The sequence below is a fragment of the Lonchura striata genome, chromosome 14 (assembly GCF_050655825.1).
Source record: "Lonchura striata isolate lonStrDom1 chromosome 14, ASM5065582v1, whole genome shotgun sequence".
Lineage (NCBI taxonomy): Eukaryota > Metazoa > Chordata > Aves > Passeriformes > Estrildidae > Lonchura > Lonchura striata.
The window spans coordinates 8,102,422-8,127,560 of record NC_140716.1 but is presented as its reverse complement, the minus strand read 5'-3'; the positions used below and the strand labels follow the sequence as shown (position 1 = coordinate 8,127,560).

The 25,139-nt window shown below is 37.1% G+C and overlaps 1 protein-coding gene across 3 annotated transcripts in view; it reads left to right on the top strand.

Moving 5' to 3' along the window:
- IQCK (IQ motif containing K) overlaps positions 1-25,139 on the top strand; it is a 38,234-nt gene that overhangs the window by 10,368 nt on the left and 2,727 nt on the right. For all 3 annotated transcript variants that reach the window (XM_021539797.4, XM_085592332.1, XM_085592331.1), the window contains exons 7-8: positions 7,807-7,891; positions 13,691-13,802. In XM_021539797.4, coding sequence (XP_021395472.2) covers positions 7,807-7,891; positions 13,691-13,802 — 197 coding nt within the window. The remainder of the gene's footprint in view (positions 1-7,806; positions 7,892-13,690; positions 13,803-25,139) is intronic.

Sequence of the window (25,139 nt, the reverse complement as noted above, 5' to 3'; positions counted from 1 at the left end):
TTGGCCAGTACAGCAGTTTTGGTACTGTGGGTTTGTGGATGGTTGTTTTTTTGGCCAAAGATAAAATCTTTAAGGTCACAGTTTTTCAAAAATTTCTCTTGGAGTTGAACAAAACATTCCCTGCTCTCTCCTGTTCTTCATCCCAGCCTGCTTGTAGGCACCCTAATACCACCTTGTCTGCGTGGTGGGGTGCTTGATTATTCTGATCAGGGCTCTACTCTGAGTTAGGAATCTCTCTGCCAAAATGTGTGAGCAGGGTTTGTACAGCTATTGAGAACAGGTAATTTCTCCAGTCTGCTTCACCTTGGAGAGTGGCAAACCTGTGTATTGGCACAAACAAAGGATTAAAATGAAGGACTCGGCAAGGGGAATAGAACAAATGAGCTGCTAAGATGGAGAGGTGGTGGCAGGAACTGCTTAAGTCAGCTTTGCCAACAAGAGAAATACACTGTGGAATCACAGCCTGGATGACTCATAGCTTCTGTTAGTGGTGGTGCTCCTAAATAACGTGGTGACAGCTCCACAAGGACACTGGAGTGTCAGACTCCTACTTAAGTTGCTACCCTTCATCTTAAATCCTCTAAACAAGTAGGCCCTTAAAATAATAATTATTAAAATGATTATATATTAATCATTAATAAAATATTAAATAACTACTTTTAGTGATCTTGTCCTAAAATTTCAGATTTACAAAATGCTGCTTCTGAAGTAAATATTATTGGAGCAAAGTGAAAGGCTGCAATATTAAATAAGAATAAAAAAAGAGAATTTATTATTATGTCCTAGATATGTCATAAATAGTTTATTGTTATATCCTTCCAGCTATCACACTTAAATTGTAATTGATTCTATGTTTCTTATTGTCACTTCCATTTCTATTTTTAGAGGCGTTTCAATTTTTTTTAACAGGATTAAAAATATGTAAGAGACAATATTCTAAAAGTGCTGGTCAAATTTGGATGGCAATCATCCTTATCCCAACTGTTTAGATGGATTTATCAGTGCCAAGCAGTCTTAATGCTTAAAAAAAACACCAAAACCAAAAACCCCCAGAGGACTATTGTTTTTGTTCTATCCAGGATCTAGCTTTTTTTAATATATTCCATACTTGAGTATGACTTTTTTGGCTCTCCTCCAGTGCCTCCAGTTTCTTCTTTGAAGCTCAATTTTTTTTTTTAAGAATAGTCAAAGCCACAGTCTTATGAACTTCACTTTCTGTGCAATGCATTTCTAAATGAGATCTTGCAGCCTACTTTTCCCTAATATGGAGACCCAAATGCTGCACTGGTTTTCAGAATTTTAAATGCAGATCTTGTACCTTAAAAATCTAGTTTTTGTAGGTAAAGGAGCTTGTAAATTTTGAATTTGTTTCCAGCTTTAGTGTAATAATAGCTGTGATATCTTCATATAGGTACCTTGTCTTCCACTTGAGTTCTGCATGTTACCAGTACTGCTGACAAAATATTCCATCTCTTGGGAATCTGCAATTCCCCAAACAGATTTCAAAAGCAATGGAAGGAGCAGCTTCAGTGCTGACTGGTAATCCCCATATCACATGCCAGACATTTCTGTTGCCTTAAAGGACAGCTGCACCTTTCAGAGGGCAGGAAAGTGGAGTTTGAACTCAAGCCCAGCACACGTTTGTTGGGCACTGCTGGGATACAAACTCATGTACCTGTTCCTCCATTCCAGGCTGCAGAAAGAACCAAGTGAAGAAATAGAATTAGAGCTGGGAATGTTTTGTAATCCTATGAATATGCTAATGAGCACCACAGTTGCCTTTTGTCAGCATTTTCCAGTGGTGTTTCTGGTTGAACAGCCCTGAAGCTCAGTTGCAAGTAACCAAGCTCTGTGTACTGAGTGGGGGCCAGGGAAAGTCAGTGAGCTCTGATTATGCTCTTATCCCTCTGAAATTTTACTCTTCTGGCATAGATAGTCTGAGTAACATAACAGCATCATTTCCCAACCTTCTTTAGCATATTAATGAAAGAAATAGGAAGAAACCAACAAAACACTGTTCCTGTGCTCTGAAAAACTGTGATATCATAAAAGCCTGTCATGTAAATGTAATAATATGATAGCATTGTTCAACATAACCCTTGACCTTACATCCAACGAGAGAGAGTGGTATGTGGTATATGCACCTATGTTAGAACAAGCATTTCCTGGATTTTGAAGTTCAGATAAAAAATAACTCACAAGATTTTTTTAATCTGCATTTTCTTCTTTTTTATTGGAGATATTTACTTGCTACACAGTTCAGAAGGATACATTTCCTGGTTTAATCTGTCTGTGTGTACCAAAACAAGTGTACAGACACAGAGAAATAATTTTATCATGGCTTTACTGAAGTGGACAGCTAAGATATAAACTATTACTAAATTTGGAGTAGTGGCTTTTTGCCAAATATCTGTATACCCATATATATACATTGAATATTTTTTTCTCCCTCCCCCAGATATTTTAATTGGGTGAAGTCTGCTGGTCTCAGCTGCCTTTACAGTTGACTTCATTGTCAGCTCTCAGATGGCCAATAGGGGTAATTTTGCACGGGTGACTGATTTTTTTTCTTTCCATAATATGCCCAGTTTCTACAGGCTGTGCTTTCTGCACACTGCTATATTTCATTGGTTTGTGTCTAATCCAGCCATGTTTGGAGTGTGCTTGATTTGCCTTATATTTTCTTTTTTGGTTTTCATTAATAATTTGAGCTTTAAATAACATTTTATTGTAATAATGGGAAGTCCAGCAAATACATCTCTGTGGATGTTATTCTGTGTATTTCCAAGTGAAAATTGCCATTTAAGTAATATGGCAGGACTCAGGTTAACAAAGGAGAAATTTTTTACTTAAAAACTGTGTGTTGAAAGACTGCAGAAATTTTCTCTGTAAAATAGTTATATTTTGTAGCGGTGCTTTATGGGGTTGAAGGTGTTATGGCTGTAATATCTGATGCATTAAAAATGCTTTAAATTTATGTACAGGTTGTCAAAATGGCAATGAGAAAACTGAAAACTTATTAGTGCTTTGTGGCATCTTCCTCATATTGCTGTTGGAGCACTAAGGGGAGTTATTCACGTTTTCAGCTTATAAAGTCTGACCCAAAGTACACAAACATGGATGGGAATTTTCCCATTGACATGAATGGCTTTTGGAACAGGTCCATGTTTGGTTTCCTTCAGTCCAGGCTCACAGACACTCTCACAGACTACATAAATATTGGTCCTACGAGAGAGAAAGCTGAGGCAATGCTTTGTGACTTCCAAAATATGTGGCAAGTATGCAAGCACAGGAGAGCTGAGCTGGAGCATTAGGGTGGGCACGTCCTCCCAAGGAGAGTCTATTGAGACAAGAAATCCACTGTGATTTTCAGACAGAACTGAAGACAAAAAATTCTCGCTCTGCTATTTTTTGGCATGTTTTCATTGCAAAGACTTCTTGCTGTGCTTCCTCTAATTCCTCTGACATTCTGGTTACAAATCACCTGTTCTGCCTCAGTCTCCTGTTGGTTACATGACTCTGCCTCCCCACATAACAACTTTCTCATGTTAGTTCCACACTCTCTTGTCTTTTCTTCATTATAAATAGATAAGCAAGTATATAAATAGTTGGTATGTGTCTAGCAGTTGAATGCATATTATCACTATGGTCACTTTGATAACACTCTCAAATGTATTTATAACATTTTTAAATTCCATTAACTATTGACAGTATAAAGGACCTTTTATTTGGACAAGATGATAGACAAGAAGAGTTGAGACTCCTGCTAACTGTCAGTAGTCACACTTTAAGATGTCTACTTGGTTGCAGTTCCTCTTTCAAGAAGTTTAAATTTGGTTATTCCCACATTTACAATCCTTCAAAAATGTACTCTCCATATAGTGCACGAAAGTGTTTTCTTATATATTGTAAGGATTTTTAAAATAAAATAGTAATAATCTTATTATTGTGCATTTAGATTGTTGCAAAAGAAAACTAGTGATTAGGAATTTATTTCTGACTATGGAATAGTTGTACTAATACTGAAAATGTTAAAAAGAAAGGTCTCAGTTCACACTCTGTTTGACCTGTGAAAATGTTCCAGGGTATTTTTGTCAAGTGTCTGTGGGAATATTTCCCTGGAAATCTGAGAGGCTTATACAATGCCTGTGTAATATTTGATCAATATATGTAATTGATTTTAAATACCAGGTCAGATGAATCAGTACTTCAGTGTCTGATTGCTCATGAACCACCATTTTCCTGCTTTTTGGGTAAATGACCTTAGTAGTATTTATAAACAGATTTTTTGAGACATTTATTTTGAATCAAAATAATACTTTTTATTATTGTACAATTTTGGGGATCTGGATAGGCATGTAAGATGAAAGACCTAAAAAAAAATCTGTTGCTGTTGTGTTTCTAGGTTCCATGATTAGGAATTAGAAATACTGCAAATATGAAAGATGAGTACTTTGAGAAATTTTCAGCAGAGTTTTTTTGGTTATTCAGATCAGCACATGATTTTTTTGTGTATTTCCCAAAACAAAGACTTTTTCAGAATCCTGTTTTGAAAAGTTATGCAGATCACCATGGTCATTTACTTGTGTGTATTATATTTACCCCTGTTCTGTGGTCTGTTCCTTTATATTATGAATTTTTCAGTGACTCTGTCATTGCCTGTGTTTGTACATGATCTAAACATTCAAGAACAATTACCATCACAGTCAAGCTAAAGGTGAAATGAATCTGGCTGTGGCCAATGTATTGAAAGTGAGGAAGCCTCATCCTTTGCATCAGGGTCACTTCAATATTTCTAGAGAAGAGCTTTCTAAAAGCAGAGAGGAGCCCAGGCCATTCCATGGCTGCACCTGGAGATTCCAGCCTCGCCTGCACACCAGGAGCCCCAGGCACTGCTGCTCTTAGGGGACAGATTGGAACAGGAGCAGCCATTACAAAACCCTGAATTATATACGCTGAACATTCTCTTGATTATATTTTTTCTTATGTTTTGTTTCCAAGGAAGGAATCAGGCCTGTTTGTAAGACAGAATGTGAAAATAATCAGAGTTTTTGGGCATTAGTGTATGGAAATACTGCCTGAATTCAGTGCCCTTCACTGGGGCTATGAACCCCCAGAGATTATTTTGTATGTTTTGGAGACAAGAAAATGGAGGGACTCTTTTCCTCCATTTTCAGAATTCTTTGAGAACCCCATCTTCTGTCCATGAGGAAATCAGATACATGTCTTCATTAAGAGCTCTTTTCAATGCCTCCTACATTTATTTAATACAAGTCTGTTTTGTATCTTCTGGGTGCAAAATTCCACTTTCATAATGTCATCTGAGTAGTGAGTATCTCACAGAATCAAGATCTGTACAAGTTTGCTCAGAAAGCAAGAAACATGTTTCTGGAATTTAACTTTGGTCAGTGTCTGCTTTATGCAGATTTGGTAAAATAAAATACTTCCGAAAAATCTTTTTTTCTGATGCTCTTTTACAGGTGCAACTTGTGTTAAACAATACATATATATTTAAATAGATAGCACTGTTTCATATGTGGGCTTTTAAGATTGTGCATAATCCAGGAATAAATAAGCAGCATATAGTCAGTGTACATTGTACTGTCAGTTTGCATCTTGCAGGCATCCAGCTGTCTTCTGCCACAAATGCCAGACTCCTCTTTCCCTCGTTGTCTGCTGAGGGGTGATTGCCTCTGCTCAGATTCTATTTTTATTTGACCTGTAGACATTGTGTATATTCTCCATTTATTCTCTTAGACCAAACTGGACCTGGCATGACATCTGGTCTTTAAAATTGTGCCATTGAAAGGATTGATATCTCTGCCAGTGACTGTCATACTAAAAATTAATTCCTGTTCTTGCTTGATTTTTTTATATTTCTTTCTCAGTTTTAGTGTTGGATTATAAACTAGACATTTTTATAATTTGAAAATGAAACCAAAGAAATGCTAGAGTTGACCTTGCAGGCTAGGAGAAATCTCAAGTTGTTCTTTGGAGATGTACTTTTTCATAGAGAAAATTCAGTGTCTTTGATATAACTGCTGTAAAATATGTAGGTCTTCCTGTGATTTTCCCTAAGTTTTGGTCTTCAAAAAGATCTAAAATAGAACAGAGGATGAAAGTCTATCAGGGAAACCAGCACAGTCCAACTTCAGATTTTTAAGTCTGATTATAAGAAGCTGTTATCTCAGGAAGCCTTGCTTGTCCAGCACTTATGATTTCCCCTGAGCAGGAGAAATGCTAATTAATGTTCACAGAGCTAAGACAGTTTAGCTGAATGGAGAGACTGCTTTTTATTTTTGCCTTATTTCAACTTTTCCAAACAGACCAAGGTTTTACTTCACATTAAAATAAATGTAGGGCAAAACCCATCTGACATGATGATGAGACCAATTTAGCTGAGTACACAGAGTGAACCAGTGGAGTCAGTGTAGCATTAGATAAGAGCTAAGGCTGTGCTCCAAGTTGAAATGCTCCTGCAGTGAAGACAAGCCCTAAGAGAAAGACGTCAGAGAGCATAGGCAGCTTACTAGGGCAGAGACTAATATGAATGAAATTAAGTGAAAGGAAAATGTAAGCTGTCAGGCCTCCTAGCTTGAGCTGTAATATGCCATAAATAAATTTCCAAAAGATATTGCAGCATTTTAACCAGAAAATGTAAGACTACATAAATAAATAGCTTGTTATTGATGGGCTTTGCAGTGTATTTATAATAGAAATACTATAGATCATGTTCCTGCATGGGCACGTGCAGGTGGGTGCTGCATCCAAATTCATCATGATGTGTTCTTCCAAGTCAAGGCTGTGTTCAGTCTGTTCCCCATGCAGGGAGAGTGGCTCTTGGCAGCCATTCCAATGCTGTGCCAAGTCTTCTCTTCAGAACTGGTGTTTTCATGAGTTGCAGTGTTATTATGCTGTAGTTCTTTGGCTGCAAATTACATTTCTTATAAAAGATAGTATAGAAACAAATTTTGTTTTGTCCTTTCCAATGGATGATTTATTTTTTATCATTGTGTCTGAGAAATAAATCAACGCCCATAGAAAATGGCTTTTGGGAAGCAAGGTTTGATATAGTAATTTGGGGTTTTGCTAGTGATGGCTGAATTTAATTACTAGCTTGTTCCCATTAAAATTGATTACAACAGAATCACCAAATGTACTTCCAAGCTACCATATATTTTGGCTGAAAATGGTTGAGTTCACAAATGTATTATATTTTTTTATCATCAAAAGAAAGTGTATATGGTATCAAAAGTAAAATTTCAGCATTTTAAGAACTAGTTTAAACATTTCTAAACATGGATTCATGCTATGCAGATAGGATAATCATTATTTTTCAGCACATTGCAATTTAAAGTGACACCATAATGTAAATTAATGCACCAAGATGTGTTTATATTCTGTGTATTTAATGTAATAAACATTTACATCATAAGCCTGTTCATTGTTGCACACACACTAAAACCTTCCCTGCTTTACAAATGACAGACTCCTTCCCTTGCCCACCTCCCACTGCCACCCCAAACCTTACCATAATAGGGGGAGTTTGAAATAGGGGTAGAAGAATAAGAAAGATTACTGTGCTTGATGTGCCATTTGTAAATTATTGTTTGAAGAAGGAATTCTGGTAGTGTATATAATAATATATTTGTAAAGGAGACATTCTTTGGGCATTGTTTTCAGAGCATAAGAAGCTGTGTCTTTCAGGCTCCTGAACAACATTTCTCTTTTTGATAAAATATACTGTTAGGGATGAAAGTGTTTTACATTTATAGGCTGTCTGTTAATATTTTTTTTTTTTTTAAGTCCTAGACCACCAGTTCCTCTGTCTCTGCTTCTATCAGAAGAAGAAGCAAGCATACTAATTCAGTCCTTCTGGAGAGGTTATCGGGTAAGAGTAATCTATAATTATTTTGCTTGATGTTGAAAACTGTAGGACTGTGAAGGCCCCAGGGAAAATCCTTACATAAATTTTAAGTAGGGGATACTATAAATAGCTGCTGAGACCCCTATGGTTCATTGGCTTTGGATGTTGCTCTGCCTTATGCCCAGTGACTACAATTTTTTCATAGGCATTTATGCTGATGTAATCTCACTGTTTTCCTCAACAACAGAAAATCCACAGAAATTCGATTTTCCAGAGTACAGTTAGCACTGAACAATTTTCTTTCTTTAATTGAAAGTTACTTTGGGTAGTTCTAAAGGGTGGAGAGTTATTTTGCTTCATGCAGGGATATGTGAGTGAGTGTGGAGATGCATGAGGAGGATTGGTGAGGTCTGTTGAGAAATAAAAGCATACAGAAAGAAAGGACAAGGAATTGACACCAAGAATGAGGCAGGAGATTTATGAGAGGCATGAAGGCTGTTGTTCAAGGAAAAGGGAAACAAAATGACAAGCAGATGTTTTAAGGCTCACTAGTAACACAGCACTAGTGCCATTTCCAGTTTAAGGGGGAAGAGCAAGGTGCATAAGAGAAATACAAATAAAATTGTCCAATGCTATTATCTTGGAGGGTAACAGCCATGCTAACCCTAGGATACTAAATAAATTATTTTGAAAGTCCTGAACAAGTTCTGTCAAATATATTTTTTAAAAGCTCTATGCCTTCACACTTCAGGAAGAAATGGACTTGAAATTCAGGTGACTCTGGTCATGAAGAAATGTCTTTGACTTCCTTTATCAAAACTTAACCTTCTAAGTAGCCTCCAGATATAGCAGCAATTTCATTGTGATGGACAGTGAGACATCTCTGTATGTCAGGTGTTGTTTAAAGAACAATAGTTTAAAACACTCTCTGTTAAGTTCTCTACTATTTTTAACAAGCATGAATATATAAGTGGCTCCTATAATGTGCTGTGCAGCCAAAGACAATGAAATACCTTGAAATGTTCTTCTTGACTGATGGATTTTTGTGGCTCTTTTGGCTTGTTTGTTTTCCATTATTATTCTTTTTTTGAGCCGAGGCGGCATTGACACTAACATTAATTAGCACTGACAGTATCCCTGCAGGCATCCTTACAGTGGGGCAACCATTATCCTATAACAGTTATGTCTGCTGAACACTGCAAGGTTGCTCAGATATCTTCTGCTTCTCTGGAAGCTTGTGAAGGGCACAATCCTTCCTTGCATAGATGAACTTCAGCATTTTCACACTGGTATTTATCGTTCTAAACCAATTCCCAGAAATTAGAAACTCTAGCTATAAAAGGTAGGAGACATAAAAAATAATTCAGGCTATAAAATTAGCTATTAATGTTTTACCTTATTTGAGGTGAAGGAACATGGGGTTTTAAAAATTAAAAATTGCAATCAGAATATAAAATAAAAACCATTAGTAACGAATTGCTACATAGAGCAATGTGTTATCCTTGGGCTTGCAGATTAATAGAACACTAAGCTTAAATGGGATTTCATCACATTAATGATAAGTATGTTATGAAAAATTATGATAGAATTCAGATTATTTGCTTTTAAAATAAATAGCTCAGTCAGCTAATGCTGATTTAATGTTAATAGCTGGTAATAACTGAATACTTACAAATAATGCCTTTTTGCATTCTAAAGATATTTTTGTGTCAAAGTTTTAAATTATTTTCCGAAGTTTTTCATTAAACCTTGTTTTTTAATTCAGAGGATTTAGAACATTGACATACTGCTTTTGAAATAAAAATTTACACAGTGTGATAATACTGGGTAATTAAACATTAGCACACAGATATGTGACACTGATGGAGAAACAGGGTACTTCATCCTTGGTCTTCTAAGACACATTTTCTATGGACTCAGACCATTTTTGAGGTACTTTCTTGCCCCCATTGATTTAGGCAGTAGAGTTTATCTAGTTATATAACTGACTGAGCATCGGTCTTCTCTTGATACTTCACTTGTTTCTGCTACCTCCAGCTGTCTGAGCATGCCAGTATCAAAAATACATGGCAAAAAATGCAAAAATGGGTCTGGCAGTAAAATGTAATGGGGGGAAAAAAGCTATAGGTATAGAATCTTGAGAACTCTGATAAATAAAGCATGATCAAAACAGTAAATTCATCCTTATCTGCAGCACATTCAGAAAAACACTTGTTTAATTGTTGTATCAATTAACATTGTTTAATTGTTGTATCATCAACTAAGTCCCTGCTACAGTCTTTCCTACAAAAACATTGATGGGCACTCAAGTTTAATCAAGAACTGAATTCTACAACAAATAGCAGTAGAAAATAGAGCTGCTGAGTTCTGTGAGGCGATCACAGAAAGGAGGACATTATCTTGAGAGGGCTCTTTGAGGGCCAGGAGGAGCACTCAAGCAAGACTTGAGACAGCTCTGTCATCAGAATTCTTCATTTTCACTTTCCACCATCCTTTTTTATTGAGGTCCCATTCATCTGTCGCAGGCCAAGGCAGTATTCAGCTAGGTGTCAATTTCCCAGGCACTTTTCCAGCAAAATATGATATATTCCTTCATCCCTCTACTGCAGAATCTTTGCTTAGTGCCACTTTTAATGTGATCTTTTTAATCTTTAAAATTTGCATAACTATTCTAGACTAACAGAAATTTTTCAGTAGTAGAATTTCCTTTGATGTCTGGGGGTGAACCTTTAGTGTTATTCTTATCTGTTGTGCTACATGTTCTCACCTAGCACTGAAAGCATGGGATTTTGGACTAAATCTTGTAAGATCTTAGAGTTGAAATTGGACAGCATTATGTAAATAATCAGTGCTATTTTATACTACACATCCTTTGAGCAAAAGCTGAAGATAAAAATGCTCCAGTTTTGCTTTGTATCTCGCAAGGCATAGTGCTTTTGCTATCACAGTTTATATTGCTTTCTAGCAAGCTGTGGCTACCAGCAAAGGCTTTAACCCAGAAGGTCACACAAATATTCCCTGTTATTCACAGCAAACGTAGGAGTGAACTCCCCCTTCAAAGCTAAAACACCTCCAGGGCTTCAGGCAGTGCTGGTCTGCAGGAGAGACACTTCAGTTCTTTAGACAAGATTCTGGACTCTCTGTGTTTACCTGGAGATTTTGCTGCTAAGTCATGGCTTTTCATCACGCTGGCATTGCACTCTGGTTTCAAAGCAGAACAACTTTCTAAGGCATTATGAGTAGGCTAAACTAGATTATAACTATGCTGAACTATAATCTATTAAGCATATTTGGAACTTGTAAATATATTTTGTTACATTCCCATCACCTGTTTTACTGCAGGTGGCATATCTGTGTTCTTTCCTGGTTTTGGTCACTTTTCTAAAAAGACACTTTGTTCTGGGAGCTCATTTTACTGTTTGGATTTAATGCTGACTTTGGAGTATTTGAGTATCTGACTCTGCTTTATCTCAGAACTCTGTATTTCACTGGGCATTTCACTGCACTGCCACTGTTTTATTTGTTTAAGGAGACTATACAGAAGCTACTATTCTTGCCTTTTATCTTTTAGCTGTTAGGAATTATTGTCTTTATTTTCAATATACATAGAGAGCTGTGGCCCTGTCATGGGCCAAAATACAGATCTTACACAGCTGAAGTTGTAAATGGACACATCATGTTTTCAGAAATTCTGTATTTACATATAGAGGTAGTAATTTCTCTATCTCCCTGCCTCTTGCACTTCTGTCATTCATATACTTGTGTCCCATAAGCATTTCCTTAACCCTTTCCTGTGCAAACTGACTCCATAGAATAAGGAATTATTTGGCGTATAAAACCATACATAGCAGCATAAAAGAAAAAATGTCTCTTGCAAGCCTAAATAAATTATCCTGTGTTTAGATTATATTTTTGCCAATAGTATTTAATTAATTTAATAGAAAAATTTCTCCTTTTTTTTGTATATCTGAAGATGTCTCTAGTAGCTGTAACTTCTTTATTTTTTTTTAAATTTCATAGAAACCTTGTAAGAAGTCCTTGTAACTTTTATAGAAGATACAACAAAACTATATCAGTATAATGGAATATTATTGGAGGTGTAAGATGTATCTGATCTCAAGTCACCGAGCAAAAGTCTTGTCTGTTTTTATTGATCGAGTAACCTTGTATTGTATTTCTGCTCTGCCAGTGCACTGTCTGAAACATAGCAAGTTTTCTTCTCCTAAGTGGATTGAAAAGTGCTATGGGAGTCCAGCTACTGTTTATTGCATTCTTAGATGCAGCACAGAGGAGGAATCCTGGGAGGAAAGAATACTTTTGATAAATAATTTAAACTGTTTTCTTTAAGGTTTGGGGTTGTTTTATAACTAGTGGAAAACTAAGTTGTGCTCTTTTGCTCTGTATGTGTCTTAGTAAAGTGGGAGAAAAGCAGAGTGTAATGGAGAAGAGTCTATAATAGAGTTCAAGTCACAGAGCAAACTCTTCACCATACCTGTAAGAATTCAAGATATACAATTTTATTTGGAAATGTTCTAGGGAACTAAGTTGTTACCTTCCTACAAGCAAAAATGTCTCCAGGAGAAACTGAACTTATTGCTGCTTGTTTCTACCATGTTGTTCCACTTCAGACTGAATTACTGGACATTGAACCTTAGAATCATGAGATGTTTTGGGTTGGAAGGAACCTTAAGAACCATCCATTTCCAACCCTGCTGCCATGGGCAGGGACACCTTCCACCAGAGCAGGTTGCTCAGAGCCCCATCCAGCTTGGCCTTGGACAGTGCCAGGATGGGGCAGCCACAGCTTCTCTAAATGTAGTCCTGAAACATAATGACATTTCTATATGTAACATTTAAGGAAAAAAACCAAACACCAGAAACTGCATTTTAAAAATAATTCTACTACAATTTGGGTATGACTCAAAGAGAATAATCCTCAGTGTCCAAGGTAATGCTGGCATGCCCCTTTCTACTTCTGTTGAGGACGGGATCTCGTGCACTGGAGGCAGTAATTGTGTGAATGCCAACCATGGGCAACACACTGCTAATTAATCAAATCCTGCTTACAAGTGTAAGTAGCAGAGTGGTAAAAGCTGTTGATGCAGAGCTAGCTCACTTTTATGTTAGTAGGAACTACACCAGTACAAAAACAATACTGGAAAAATTCAGTTTATATCTAAATGATATCTAGGCCTTTGACTGTTGTAAATTTTTTTTGTGGAAGCAGAATTATGCCTTTTAGGGAGTGACTGACTGACAAAGAATAGATACCATGTAATGCAGTGCAATTACTTTAAATAACAGATTAATGGCTCTCCTGTTTGTGAAAATTGTGTGGGTGGGATTGCCAGTCAGCCTATTTGCAGCTGGTGGCAGGTGTGAATCAGGTTGATGGAATAAATTTTCTTCTGCGTGACCCTTCATGCTCCTCTTCTACTCTATTATTTTGGTCAGTGGGTTGGTTTTATAGTGTTATGCTTTTCTAAAGGCACTAATACCCTTCAGCATAAGGCTTTAAATTTTAATTAACTCAAAGAATTAGCATCTCGCTGCAATCTCATTCTCAGGAGTCCTTGGTAATCAAAGTGATCTCCTAATAGGCATATTTATGTTTTCAATTGGATTTGTCAATTATGTGGATTTTATTTCTGTGTAAGCTGAAAATGGAAAACCTCTGGGATTTTGCTTTTATCTCAGACCTGGCAAAGAGGATGGCTGTCACATGTTTGCTCAGCCACAGCCTTGTGAAAAAAATTGTATCCTTATCCTGGATAATACAAAGGTATATAATTTTTGTTTACTTTTCTGATTCCCCTTTCACAGGTTCGTTGTGATAGTGAAATACAAGAGCTACGTCAGTGGCAAAAGAAGCTGAGAGAGGAGAGGCACATTCATGAGGTAGTGAAAAAATTCTGGGCTAAACAGGAAGCCAAAGGTAAGTGAATTAAATTGTGGGTTTTTTTGGTTAGTTGGTTTGTTTTTTACATTGTGTTGAATTTTTATATTTTGAGTTGTATTAAAAAATAGGCTACACAGTAGGACACTAATCTCGAGAGAGAAGGTAATGTCTGGTGGAAATGCTTGGCTGTTTCTTTACAGTTGCCTGTGCAGCTGAAAATGGCAATGGAAAATACAATATAGGGCCTAAATTCAATATTTTCAGAAAACTATGACAATTTGCTGGCACAGTATTTTCTAGGGCATGATTAGACACCTACCAGCTACTCATCATGTAAAGCTGATTTTTACCAGATGGGTTGTAGTCCAATTTTTCTGAACTGTGGGATTTCTTTCTGGTGGATATTCTGTTGGCATTTTCCTGTAGTTATTTACACCAGAATTTGGTCTGTATAGTACTAAAAAAAAAAAAAATAGAAAACAAACCCAAACAACCTAAAAAATTGCCAAGGGAATTAAGGCCATATTGCTTCAAGAACTGGCACTGTAATGTGTTATTTCTTTTCCTGTTTGTGGATAAGGCTTTACTGACAGGGCCAAGTTACCATTCACTTAAGCACACAAATAATAATGATCATCACATTATGATTATTTGCCCAGCCTCTTTGTCTGCTAATGCAGGATTCACTGGCTCCTCAGCCAGTCTGCATTTTCCTGTCTCTGTGGCTGGCTGAGCCCTGATCCGTGCAGGAAGTGACCTGCACACCCATGGCAGGAGCTGAGGAGCTCTGAGGTTTGTTCAGCTGTGGAAGAGAGGGAAATGGTGTGGTAGCATCAGCACCATGTGCCCTCCAGTCTGATGGCTCTGCCACAACTGTGCTCTCATGTGACATTCACATTCTCAGGACACAGAAACATAATTCTGTCTCTCAGGAGAAGCACAGAGAGAAGAGAAAACAATCTTTATCTCTGCTCCTTTGTTTTGCCCATGTGGAATGTGGTGTGGAGATTGTTTACCTGCAGTGATTGCTGGGTTGGATTCTGGTGAAGGTTGTTTGGGATCAGTGACCAATGGATCCAGCTGTGTTGGACTCTCAGCAGAGTCAGGAGTTTGAGTTAGTTAGATAGGTGAGTAAGAAGAAAGTATGAAGAATAGTATAGTATCTATTTAAATGGTATATTAATGTAATATAGTATAGTTTTAATAAAGCAATCCTTCAGCCTTCTGATCTGGAGGCAGACATCAGCATTTCTTCCCTGAGCCAGGGTTTGCCACATTTTACTGTACTCCCACATGGCAAATCTTTGCCCTGAACTACAGGACAGTGGTAAGTGTTGGTGACAGGAGTTTGTTACAAGGGCTCCGTAGATTCTTCAAACATTTATTTATATTATGTTGCAGTTTTAATCTATGACATATTAGGTTTTATTTACCAATCCTTGAAATTGCCTAAGGGATATTTTATAGCTGAAAATAATTAATTCTGAGGAACAAAACCATACATCACAATAGGGAAAAACTATTTATATATGTTTGTATATATGGGGTGTTCATATGCTGTAAGGGAAGTCAAATTCTTGGTTTTAGTACGTTAGACCTAGAAGATTAAATAATGTAGTAACAGTGCACAAAAAATGATGAAAAGATAAAATCAGTGAGACATTGTCTTCCAGCAGACTTGACTGACATAGAAAGAAATTTTTGGCAGAGCAACCAGTTTCTTCAACTGGGATTTCATAGCCTCTCTACTACAGTTTATTATGAGTTGGTAAAAAATTGTAGACATCTTTTCTCTTTAAAAGAAAATACAGATATATCTGGCTTTAAGCATCTCAAAACACTGAATCCTAATTTTCTATCATAAAACTATTCTCATAAATTTCAAACATAAAAGAAAAAATAATAAATACATTTTTCTCTTTGTAATACATAGTTAATTCTGTCAGTGTTAATTGTTGGAAAATTGCATTTCTGGAGATAATGGTAGGGGTTGAGCTCGCAAGCTTTCTAATGCCTTTTAAGTGATTGCAATTTAATGTTTGTGGCTTGGAATCTGTTTTAAATTTGTTAATATTTTTATCATCTCATCAAGGCATATTTTTTCACACATTCCATTGTCCATGATACCAGAAAAAGTTAGAGATGCATGTTTCCCACTTCTAAGAAACAAACCTATATATTGCAACACACCTATATTAAAAAGGATGAATATGATATTAGATGCTTACACAGTCATAATTTTCAGTCTTCATGCATCTAAAATCTTAAAAGAGAAAATTGCAAGTTCATTTTCAGAAGACAAGGTGAACCCATTCTCAGAATGCTGCAAAGAAGAAAAATAGGGGCTAAGGGTGGGCTGTGTCATTTCACAGTTGAATTGATTAAAAAACTCCTGTGTCTGAAGAAATTTGATCTTCCTATAAACTATGCTGAAGTTGTTTTGGAGACTTATGTAGTCCTAAGACTTCCTTTGCCAATTGTTTCAAAAGGAAAAACAAATTTCCTTTTAATCACTCTCACAGAGCTTTCCTGTCATCAAATCATTTATTGTAGGACTCTAGGACACACAGATGTTTCATCACATCCAAGAAAGATGCAAAATTACCCCTTTTCAATTTTTTTTTTCTTAAACCAGTATAAGTTTATATTGCTAATATCACATCAGCTTTCAATATTATCACACTGTTTCTGTAATTTCTTAAAGAGCTCTGCTAAGTTAATTTAAGAGTATCCACACATCAAATAGCCTTGGGGCCCAGACAGATGGCTGTTTGGAAACAGCTGTACTAGTTGGAGAAGTTACTGTCCAGGGGTTTTTATTATTAATCTCAGCTGTGATGCCATAATTCATTTTGTTAGTGCTCCAGCTGCTCTTTTTTTCTGCTCTTATTATCCTGCTGCTTATTAGTGTCATTAAACCCTATTTAATTGTAAAGCCAGCAAGGTTAGTTTAACTGCTTTTACCAGTGACTCCATCCAACCCAGCTGACTTTGTGCTGAAGTGGATTGTGAGCACACACAGTAATAAATAGGATAACACAACTACTTTTTAACCTTGTCTTTATAAGCATTTGGTTTAACTGAATTAATTAATTCAGTTAATTCAATTAATCCCCTTTAATTAAACCACTGAACTCCTTGTATCAAGCTGACAAAGCATTTATTGTTACTAAAACCTCAGTTATCACAAATAAAGCATTAAGATTCATGGTCCAAAAAAAAAAAAAAGTAGCATTTTTAAGTAGATAGAGCATTTTATTATGAAATTAACCACACTAGGAAAAATAATGAAGGATCTCTTTAACCTGTATATAACTAACTCTGTTTATTAGATGCTGTAAACAGTGTTGAATCTAACTGTAGGGGATGAATGGTGAGCTGCCAAATAGCTTTTAGAAAATGATGACTCGAGCAGTAATGTGATTCTATTGACACTACTAGAAAGATCAGCATACCTTCCATGGAAATATCAGCCAAAGACTCAGTTAATGTGAGCTAACAGGCAGAGTCTGCTTTGTTGGGTTTTTCAGCACAATGAAACCTTATTGCAAAGGGTATGTTCTAAGTAAAAACAATTTTATGAAAATATATTTGTATATGATACTTTAAAAAAGATAGTAAGAAGACATTAGAAATGTAAACGGATTGTAATTAAAAAATCCAAAGTAATTCTTCACTTATTTTTGGGTTTCAGAAAGTGTGTTAAAACATGTCCATTAATTTTGAAACAAACAGCTGTGTTTTCATTAGAACTGCACCAGAATGAAATACTTCTGGAGGGTCTTTTCTTTTTCCAGCTGAGACCAAAAGTCTCATTTTTATGGAGTGATCCAGGCACTTCCCCATTAAAAGGCAGCCCTGTGCTGCCTTGGCCAAGGCTGCTGCCCTGCTCCCCTCCCTTGGCAGGGGCACTGGTGGTTTCACTGAGGCTCCTCCGCTCTGCCACCCCTGGGAGGCTTTTCTGCTGGCTCAGCCTGACCAGCCCAGTGACAGCAGTGCCACAGCCCTGCATGCAGAGCACGGTGCAGCAGTGATGCAGGGGAGGAGAGCAGTGCCACAGCCCTGCATGCAGAGCACGGTGCAGCAGTGATGCAGGGGAGGAGAGCAGTGACACAGCCCCTGCATGCAGAGCACGGTGCAGCAGTGATGCAGGGGAGGAGAGCAGTGCCACAGCCCTGCATGCAGAGCACGGTGCAGCAGTGATGCAGGGGAGGAGAGCAGTGCCACAGCCCTGCATGCAGAGCACGGTGCAGCAGTGATGCAGGGGAGGAGAGCAGTGCCACAGCCCTGCATGCAGAGCACGGTGCAGCATGATGCAGGGGAGGAGAGCAGTGCCACAGCCCTGCATGCAGAGCACGGTGCAGCAGTGATGCAGGGGAGGAGAGCAGTGCCACAGCCCTGCATGCAGAGCACGGTGCAGCATGATGCAGGGGAGGAGAGGTGCCCCTCTGGGATGGCCACTGGGTGTCAGAGGAGCTGCTGTGCCCTAGGACATGTCCCAATCCCAAAAACTCTGCGTGGTTTGCAGGCAGGGCTGTGATGGTGCCCCATGCAAACCACTGCTTCAGCCCCTGCTTCACAGCATGAGAAACTTTCCTATTTGTTCCTGTGAGGTTCTTTAGTCTTCTCTCAGTCCATCTTTTCTACTCTTTATTATTAGTTTTGCAAAGTGCCCTAGGATAGAAAGTGTGAAAACTGCATGAGGATTACTTTATGCATTAATAGCACCTTGCAGGACCACTGACCTCTTAATGCATATGCTGGCAAAATTTCTTTTTGAGTGCAAAGAAAAAAGTGTGTTTCCTTCAGCATGTATCCAGGATAATAAAGCTACAGCATTCTTGGCTGACATTTTATTTGCTATACTGCTTCACTGCTGTGTAAAATTACATTCCACAAAATGATCTATATTTAAGGTATGACAGTCCTTACTCTGAACAATTTCAGACTGAAAATATAGAGATAAGCATAACACTTAAGACTCAGTTTATTGGCTCACAACTTTAGGCTTGAGGGGAGAAGGAATTTTCTCTAATATAGCACAGCTGATGGGATAAATTTGTTCCACAATTTTTTACAGAATTAAAAAATTGTTTGCTTTTTCAGAAAATACAGTTAATTAAAACTCAACCTCCAGAGAATATGAGTGAATAGCAGATTTTGGTTCTGAGCATTGTTTTTTGCAGATTTAGTACTGATGGGAAAGCACTGGAACTGAAAAAGTGTCTGTCCTATAATGAAAAGAATTAGAAAAATATTTAAACTTTTTAAAGAAAATACCAAATCTTCATTCATCACTTATGTGACCAAACCCTCTGCTGACACTCTGTTGCAGTGGTTGCTTCTCTGCTGTTGGAAGGACCATTGCTGCTGTTACACAAATAGTACTTTCAGCTATGTTATGTCCTAAGGGAATTTTTTCTTGTTCTTATCTGCATTAAATTTGTAACATTTTCGTTTTAAAAATCAGTATTCTTAGGGAAAATAGTAAAAGAAAAAAATATTCCTGGGTTTATGGCAATACCAATTGTGACCCTGTTAGCTGGCAGGTCTTATAAATCAACCATAGCCTAGGATTTGCAAGGCACTTGTGTAACAGAGAGGGCACAGTGTGTGGAAAATGTACTTAAATCAAAATAAGACAGAAAGTAATCTTCACAGCAGGTGAGGGGGGTGATTTCCAGATACAGGAGGGAATATTCTTTTATATTCTATTCAATTGTCAAGCTGTATTTTTCCTTTGGCAGTAGAAGTTATTACTTACCTATCTGGAGAGATTTTAAAAATGCTTCTTTCATGGCAATACTCTTTTCCCTTGGGAAGATGCATGCAGCAATATGCTGAAGAACTCAAAATTGAGGTGTTCTGGAATATCCTTGCAAATATCAATGAGATACAGGGGAGAACAGGCTGCATATTTATGGTGCTAGAGCAGGAACAGATGCAGAGTGTCAAGAAGCAAAGAAATGCAGTTCACTCACTCCTTCTACAGCTGTGATGCCTCCAGCTGAACCTTGAGGAAGGATTGAAAAGCTAAATATCAAGTTAAACTGAACAGGAGGAGTCTAGTCTGCAAACCTTTGAAGGATGCCTGTATGCAATCATATCACATCAAAGCAGAATTAATTGGCGAATAGAAAAATGTTAAATTCAGAACCAGAAAAAAATGGCTACACTGTGAAATTTCTTTAAACTAAATCCATAAACATCCTTATTATTTGGGCCATAAATGAAGCTACAACCACATGCATGTTTGTAGGACTAAGTAGTTTCCCAAAGAAAATATTGAAAAGAGGATATATTTATAAATGGGAAATCTTACACTAGGCTTAAGATAATATTTAAAATTACTGCAGGTAATAATGTTGGATTAGGAAAAGGCATATTCTGAATAGCTAGTGGGTTTCTTAAAGACTGCATCTCTGTGGTTTATTTAGGAAATTCAGCCCTGTAAAATGTAAGGAATTAATCAGTTTTATGTGAGAGTTTATTTTTTCCCCTGCCACTTTCACCAAGGGTGGTTGAAATAATTGAGGAAGATTTTAAACAAAATAATTTGTTTCTAATTTCATCTGCCCTCATTTTATTAGAGTTGTAATTCTTTAATTAATCTCATAATGGAATTCTTGTAAGTGATGGCCTCCTCATATTCTATGGTTTTACACTTCTAATCTGTTATATTATATAACAGATTTATATATACACACATATATATATTAAGATCTTATATGTTGAATGTATTTTTTTCTAATAATTTGGTTTCAAACTAAGCTTTATAAACAGGTTAAAAGTGGAAGGCTGCTTGCTGTCACTAGGACACTGCAGTTAAAATAATTTCACTCTCCTTTTTTTTTAAACATTACTGTATTTACAGGTATTTGTTTTTTCTTTCTGAAAACGTAAGTGCTGCAGTTATAATGGTTTTAAAGGGAGCATATATGTGATTGCTTTTGATTTAAAAGCACATGTATAAAATTTGACTTACATGGAAAAAGACCTTAAAATTTCTTTTTTTTTTAAGAAAAAAAAGTCAAAGAACAAAGCAGTACCGAAGGCTGAGTATGTGCTGGTGGTTTTCATCAAGCTTAATTCAAAATGCTTGAGATGTTTCTGAAAGTTTAATCTTGGCACTAACAGCTGAGAATGTAGTGATAAAAGTCATAAGACTCATGATACAGAATCCAATTTATTAGTCCACACCCCGGACTCAGACATCTTTGAAAATTTATAAAGATTACAGTAACATTTAATTTCTGAAACTACGTTGGGAATGTTTGAAAAAATAAAAGGGAAAGATGATCATTTAGATAAACTACAGCATGTGATCTTCTGAACTGTGCTTGCACAAGCACAGCAGTGGGCCTGTGAGCACAAGTCTGAACTAATCCTCCAGCACCAAAGCTCTATTTTCACTCATCACTCTGCAGTTGTTAATAATCATATATAATGGGGGGAAAAAAAAAAAAAGGAAAATTGCAATTTGGTGATTTTCCTTTGATTATATAAACTTTTTTTTTTTTTTTAATAAGGAGGGAATAAATTCTTCATGGGTTCTGCATTCTTCTTAGGTTCCTTTTTCTGCTTTTAACCTTAAATGTGAAAAACATTGGAGCATTTTTATTGAAAATGGTGCTGGTGTTTTTTATAAGCCATTTAGATAAGCAAACCCCAAATTTCTATTTATTTCTATTTATAACTATAAGATGTGTTAGAAGCCTGGAGAAAGGGCTGTCACCAGCTGAAAAATTAAGCCTCCAAATAGTCCTGCAGCAAAACAAGATTTGAAACTCTTGGTTGAAAAAAAAGAAGGGGGTAAGTGGAGCAGGGAAAGAACAACCATGAGCTGACAGTGGAGTGCTGAAACAGAACTCGGGGAATACAAGGAAGTGTCTGACAGATTGCAGCACCCAGGAGCTCCCTTGGAGCCCTCCCGGTGGCATCAGTCACCAGGATGTGTTTTCTTACCTGATGCTTTGTTTTAATCTGCACAAGAGTTTAAATTGGGTAACCTCACAGAACCCATCACATTTTGCAAGTTGGAATCAAGTCAGAAATAAGAGGGGCTAATGGGTATAAATGCAGTTTTCATGAAGCTGCCCAGCAAAACTGGAGTTCTGGGTTTCTGCCCGTGTTGGTTTCTGCCTGTAAATCCCCAAATGCTTTTAGCTGAGGGCCTGCCACTCTAGGATGATTTCTATTTCTGGTCAGTTCTTTCTGTTTTCATCATTCTCTTTTTTTATCTTGAGTATTTACATTGAAAAATACTGCATTAATCAGATGCTCTGGAGATGTGCTTGTTGCCTTCGTTCCAGATTTTCTTCTCAGTCCAGGGTTGTGTGCCATAAACTGTTGTGTTTCTGTGGCTGTCTCTTCATAAATCTCAGGTTATCGAATGATTTGGAGGACACTTGAATACTTTTAAATAATAGTCTCCAGTACATCTAATTCTCTGTAGGTTTTTTTTCCTCCTAAGTCAAGTGTTAATGGCTGTTGTTCATCTACTCCAATACTTGTATATTCCCATGTTTCTCTTCTTTTTTTACACCTTGAATTGTAAAAATACCATTTAGATATATTCTAATGAATTCTGAATCTTCCTGTCAAAATATGAAGACATATTTGGTGCATTACACAAACAAATTCTGCTAGAGATCTTTCAGCCCTTATTTCCCATGTGCATCCTGAATGTTGGTGTTCGGAAGTCTCCTGTATGTCAGCTGTTGCTTTGCTAATCTGATATTAAGTGAATTTAAAAATGCCCTTTTTGTCCTCTGCAATCATGAAAGCAAGGCTAAGCATTTGACAAACTCTGTTCCTGATTTGGAGAATTAGGTGTGTCCTGTCACTTCTAAAAATCCATTTTGCAGAAGCTTCTTCTGCCGAGTGATCCTCTAACAGTTCCATTTCAGATTCATGACTTACAGGAGTGTCTCTGATTAGGTACCATTTCCATTTTATCATTTGTTTGGTTAATGTATCTGTATTCAATAGATCATTTCCCTATCACTAGTGACTGAATATTTCCTGGAATGAAAGGTTTCACTAATAACTGTATACAGGCAGACTTCCAATAGTAAGAGGCTAAAATTATAAACACTTTATAAAAAAACTGTCTCTTTAAAAGTCAGGTCTTATTTCAGCAAGATTGCTGGTGGCTCCAATTTCATGTTCAGGCTTCTTTGGCATCTCATTGGAGGCTAGGGTGAAACTCCTTTCTATATATATATTTTACTCTAAGCCCCTGCTAATAAGTTATTCCAATATATTTTCTTTAATGGATTTTCATCTTCTTACAGTCTGAGTCTATAGTATTTCTCATTCCTGATTTCAACCGTTTCAATTACTAAATGTAGTTCTTAGAGTCCTTTGATCAAGAAGGGCACTCTTTATAGAGTGTGGGAGCATAAACCTTTCCTAAGCTACTGTCACAAGCCAGTTGTGTTATTCAGTAGTGCACAAAGTAGGCCATAGTTTATTCACTGTATGCTGAAACAACCAAATGTCAAACCAAAACATCAGTCCTGTACATTAAGATGAGGGAAAATTATGTCTACCATCCAAATTAGATGATAAGGATATTTGAACTTACTGCTTAAATAAATAAGACAAAATTCCACTCCAAGTTTTGCAGACTTTTGAATTTTTCCTTCCCAGATACATTCCAGTGTTTCCTTTAGCCATCACCTGTGCCTCAGCATTGCAGCACAGACATGATAAACTGTGTCAAATGAGCTGCATTCCCAAGGAACGTGGCAGACCAAGTAATAGACTACTTTATTCTAGTAGGAGTAGCAGGTCAAAAATAGCAGGTAACAGTTGTTCTCCTCAAGAACACCCCCAGCTCATCTCCAAATAAATTACTTATCCCCACTGGTGCTTATTACTGCAGTGGTGGCTGTAAGTGTCCTGTGATTTAGAATTTGCATGTGACTAAAGCATAGTTTAATCAGGTTTTCTGACTATAAAAAAATAAGAGTAATGAGTAAAAAGTCTGAAAAATACAGTAAAGAGACTGAAACATAGTGCTAAAAAAATTAAACTGTTCTGATAGGAGAAACCATATGACCTATTCAGGTAGAAATACAGGTACTAGAAGAAATAAGTGAGATGCGAGTTTTTATTTTTGTCTTAACTTACACTGTTACAGCACTTAAGGGCCTCAGTTCCTCTGTGTCTCAGGACTTCAAACAGGAGCTGATGTTTTAAAAGTATTCAAAATACTGATCATGCTGCCATGAGCATGATTGTGTTGTTTAATTCTAATATAGTGCCTCCTTAAATTAGGCATTCTCTGTAGATAATTTTCATACATTCAGTCACACAAACATCTCGGGATTTAAAGTGCTTGTAGTTTTCCTGAATCCAGCTTTCTGTGAGAGCAGTTTTCTTGGCATTGCCCCGAGACTGGCAGCAGTGCACAGTTGCAAATGTGCTGTGTGGATGGCATCCTGGGGCAGTTTGTTCTGCCCAGTGATGTCCCTACACCTTTCCCCAGCGTGCAGGAAATCTCAGCAGAGCAGAGGCAATGGTTTCCAGTGCAGCAGAATCACAGTGGGGGAGCTGGCCCTGCGTGGCTGCACACGGTGACTGCGGGGACACAGAGCTGCAATGGGAACCCTGCTGCTCAAGCTCAGATTTTAATAAGTTTTGAAGCGCACTGAAAACTGAAATGGGTTTCTTGCTCTGTTGAAAGAATGATAGGACTTCTAGGACGGAAATGGTGAAAATTCAGCATAAGGAATGGCACAGTTGTAAGCCAGGTTGTTGATGCTGATGTTTCCACTGTTCATTGCTTTAGATACATGTTATCTGATAGAAATGGGTTGGGTTATCAGCCGGTGTACGTTGTTCTAAACATCTTCCTTAGGCGTTTCAAAATATTTGAAGCAAGCTAGTTCAGTTTGAGGTGCCACAGTCTGAAAAATACATTTCTCCAATGGAAACTTCTAGCAAAAAAAAACATAGCCAGACAGCTTCTTTCTCCATCTTTCCAGCTTATCTGAATCCTGAGGACATCTTACTTTTCTATCTGCATAGGAAGCAAGTATATGTCAAAAACTATTTAAATAACTGCCTGAAATCCAGATTTATGCTGACAGCCTGTGCTTCCTGCTTGGTGTGATGTGATTGGAAATTGTTATGCTTAAGTAACACAGGTTATGATAAGACAAGGACACTACTGACTAAAAGCACTGCTAGCAGATACCTAAAACACCTGCTCATTTTAATGTGGAAGTGTGTGAGCCCTGAGGTTTCTGAATGTTGCAATTTTTATTAAATATTTGCAAATGTCAGCCACATCACATCAAGGAATATTAGCTAAAATTCAATGCAATAGAAATTATTTTGTATACAGGACATTCATAGTCATAT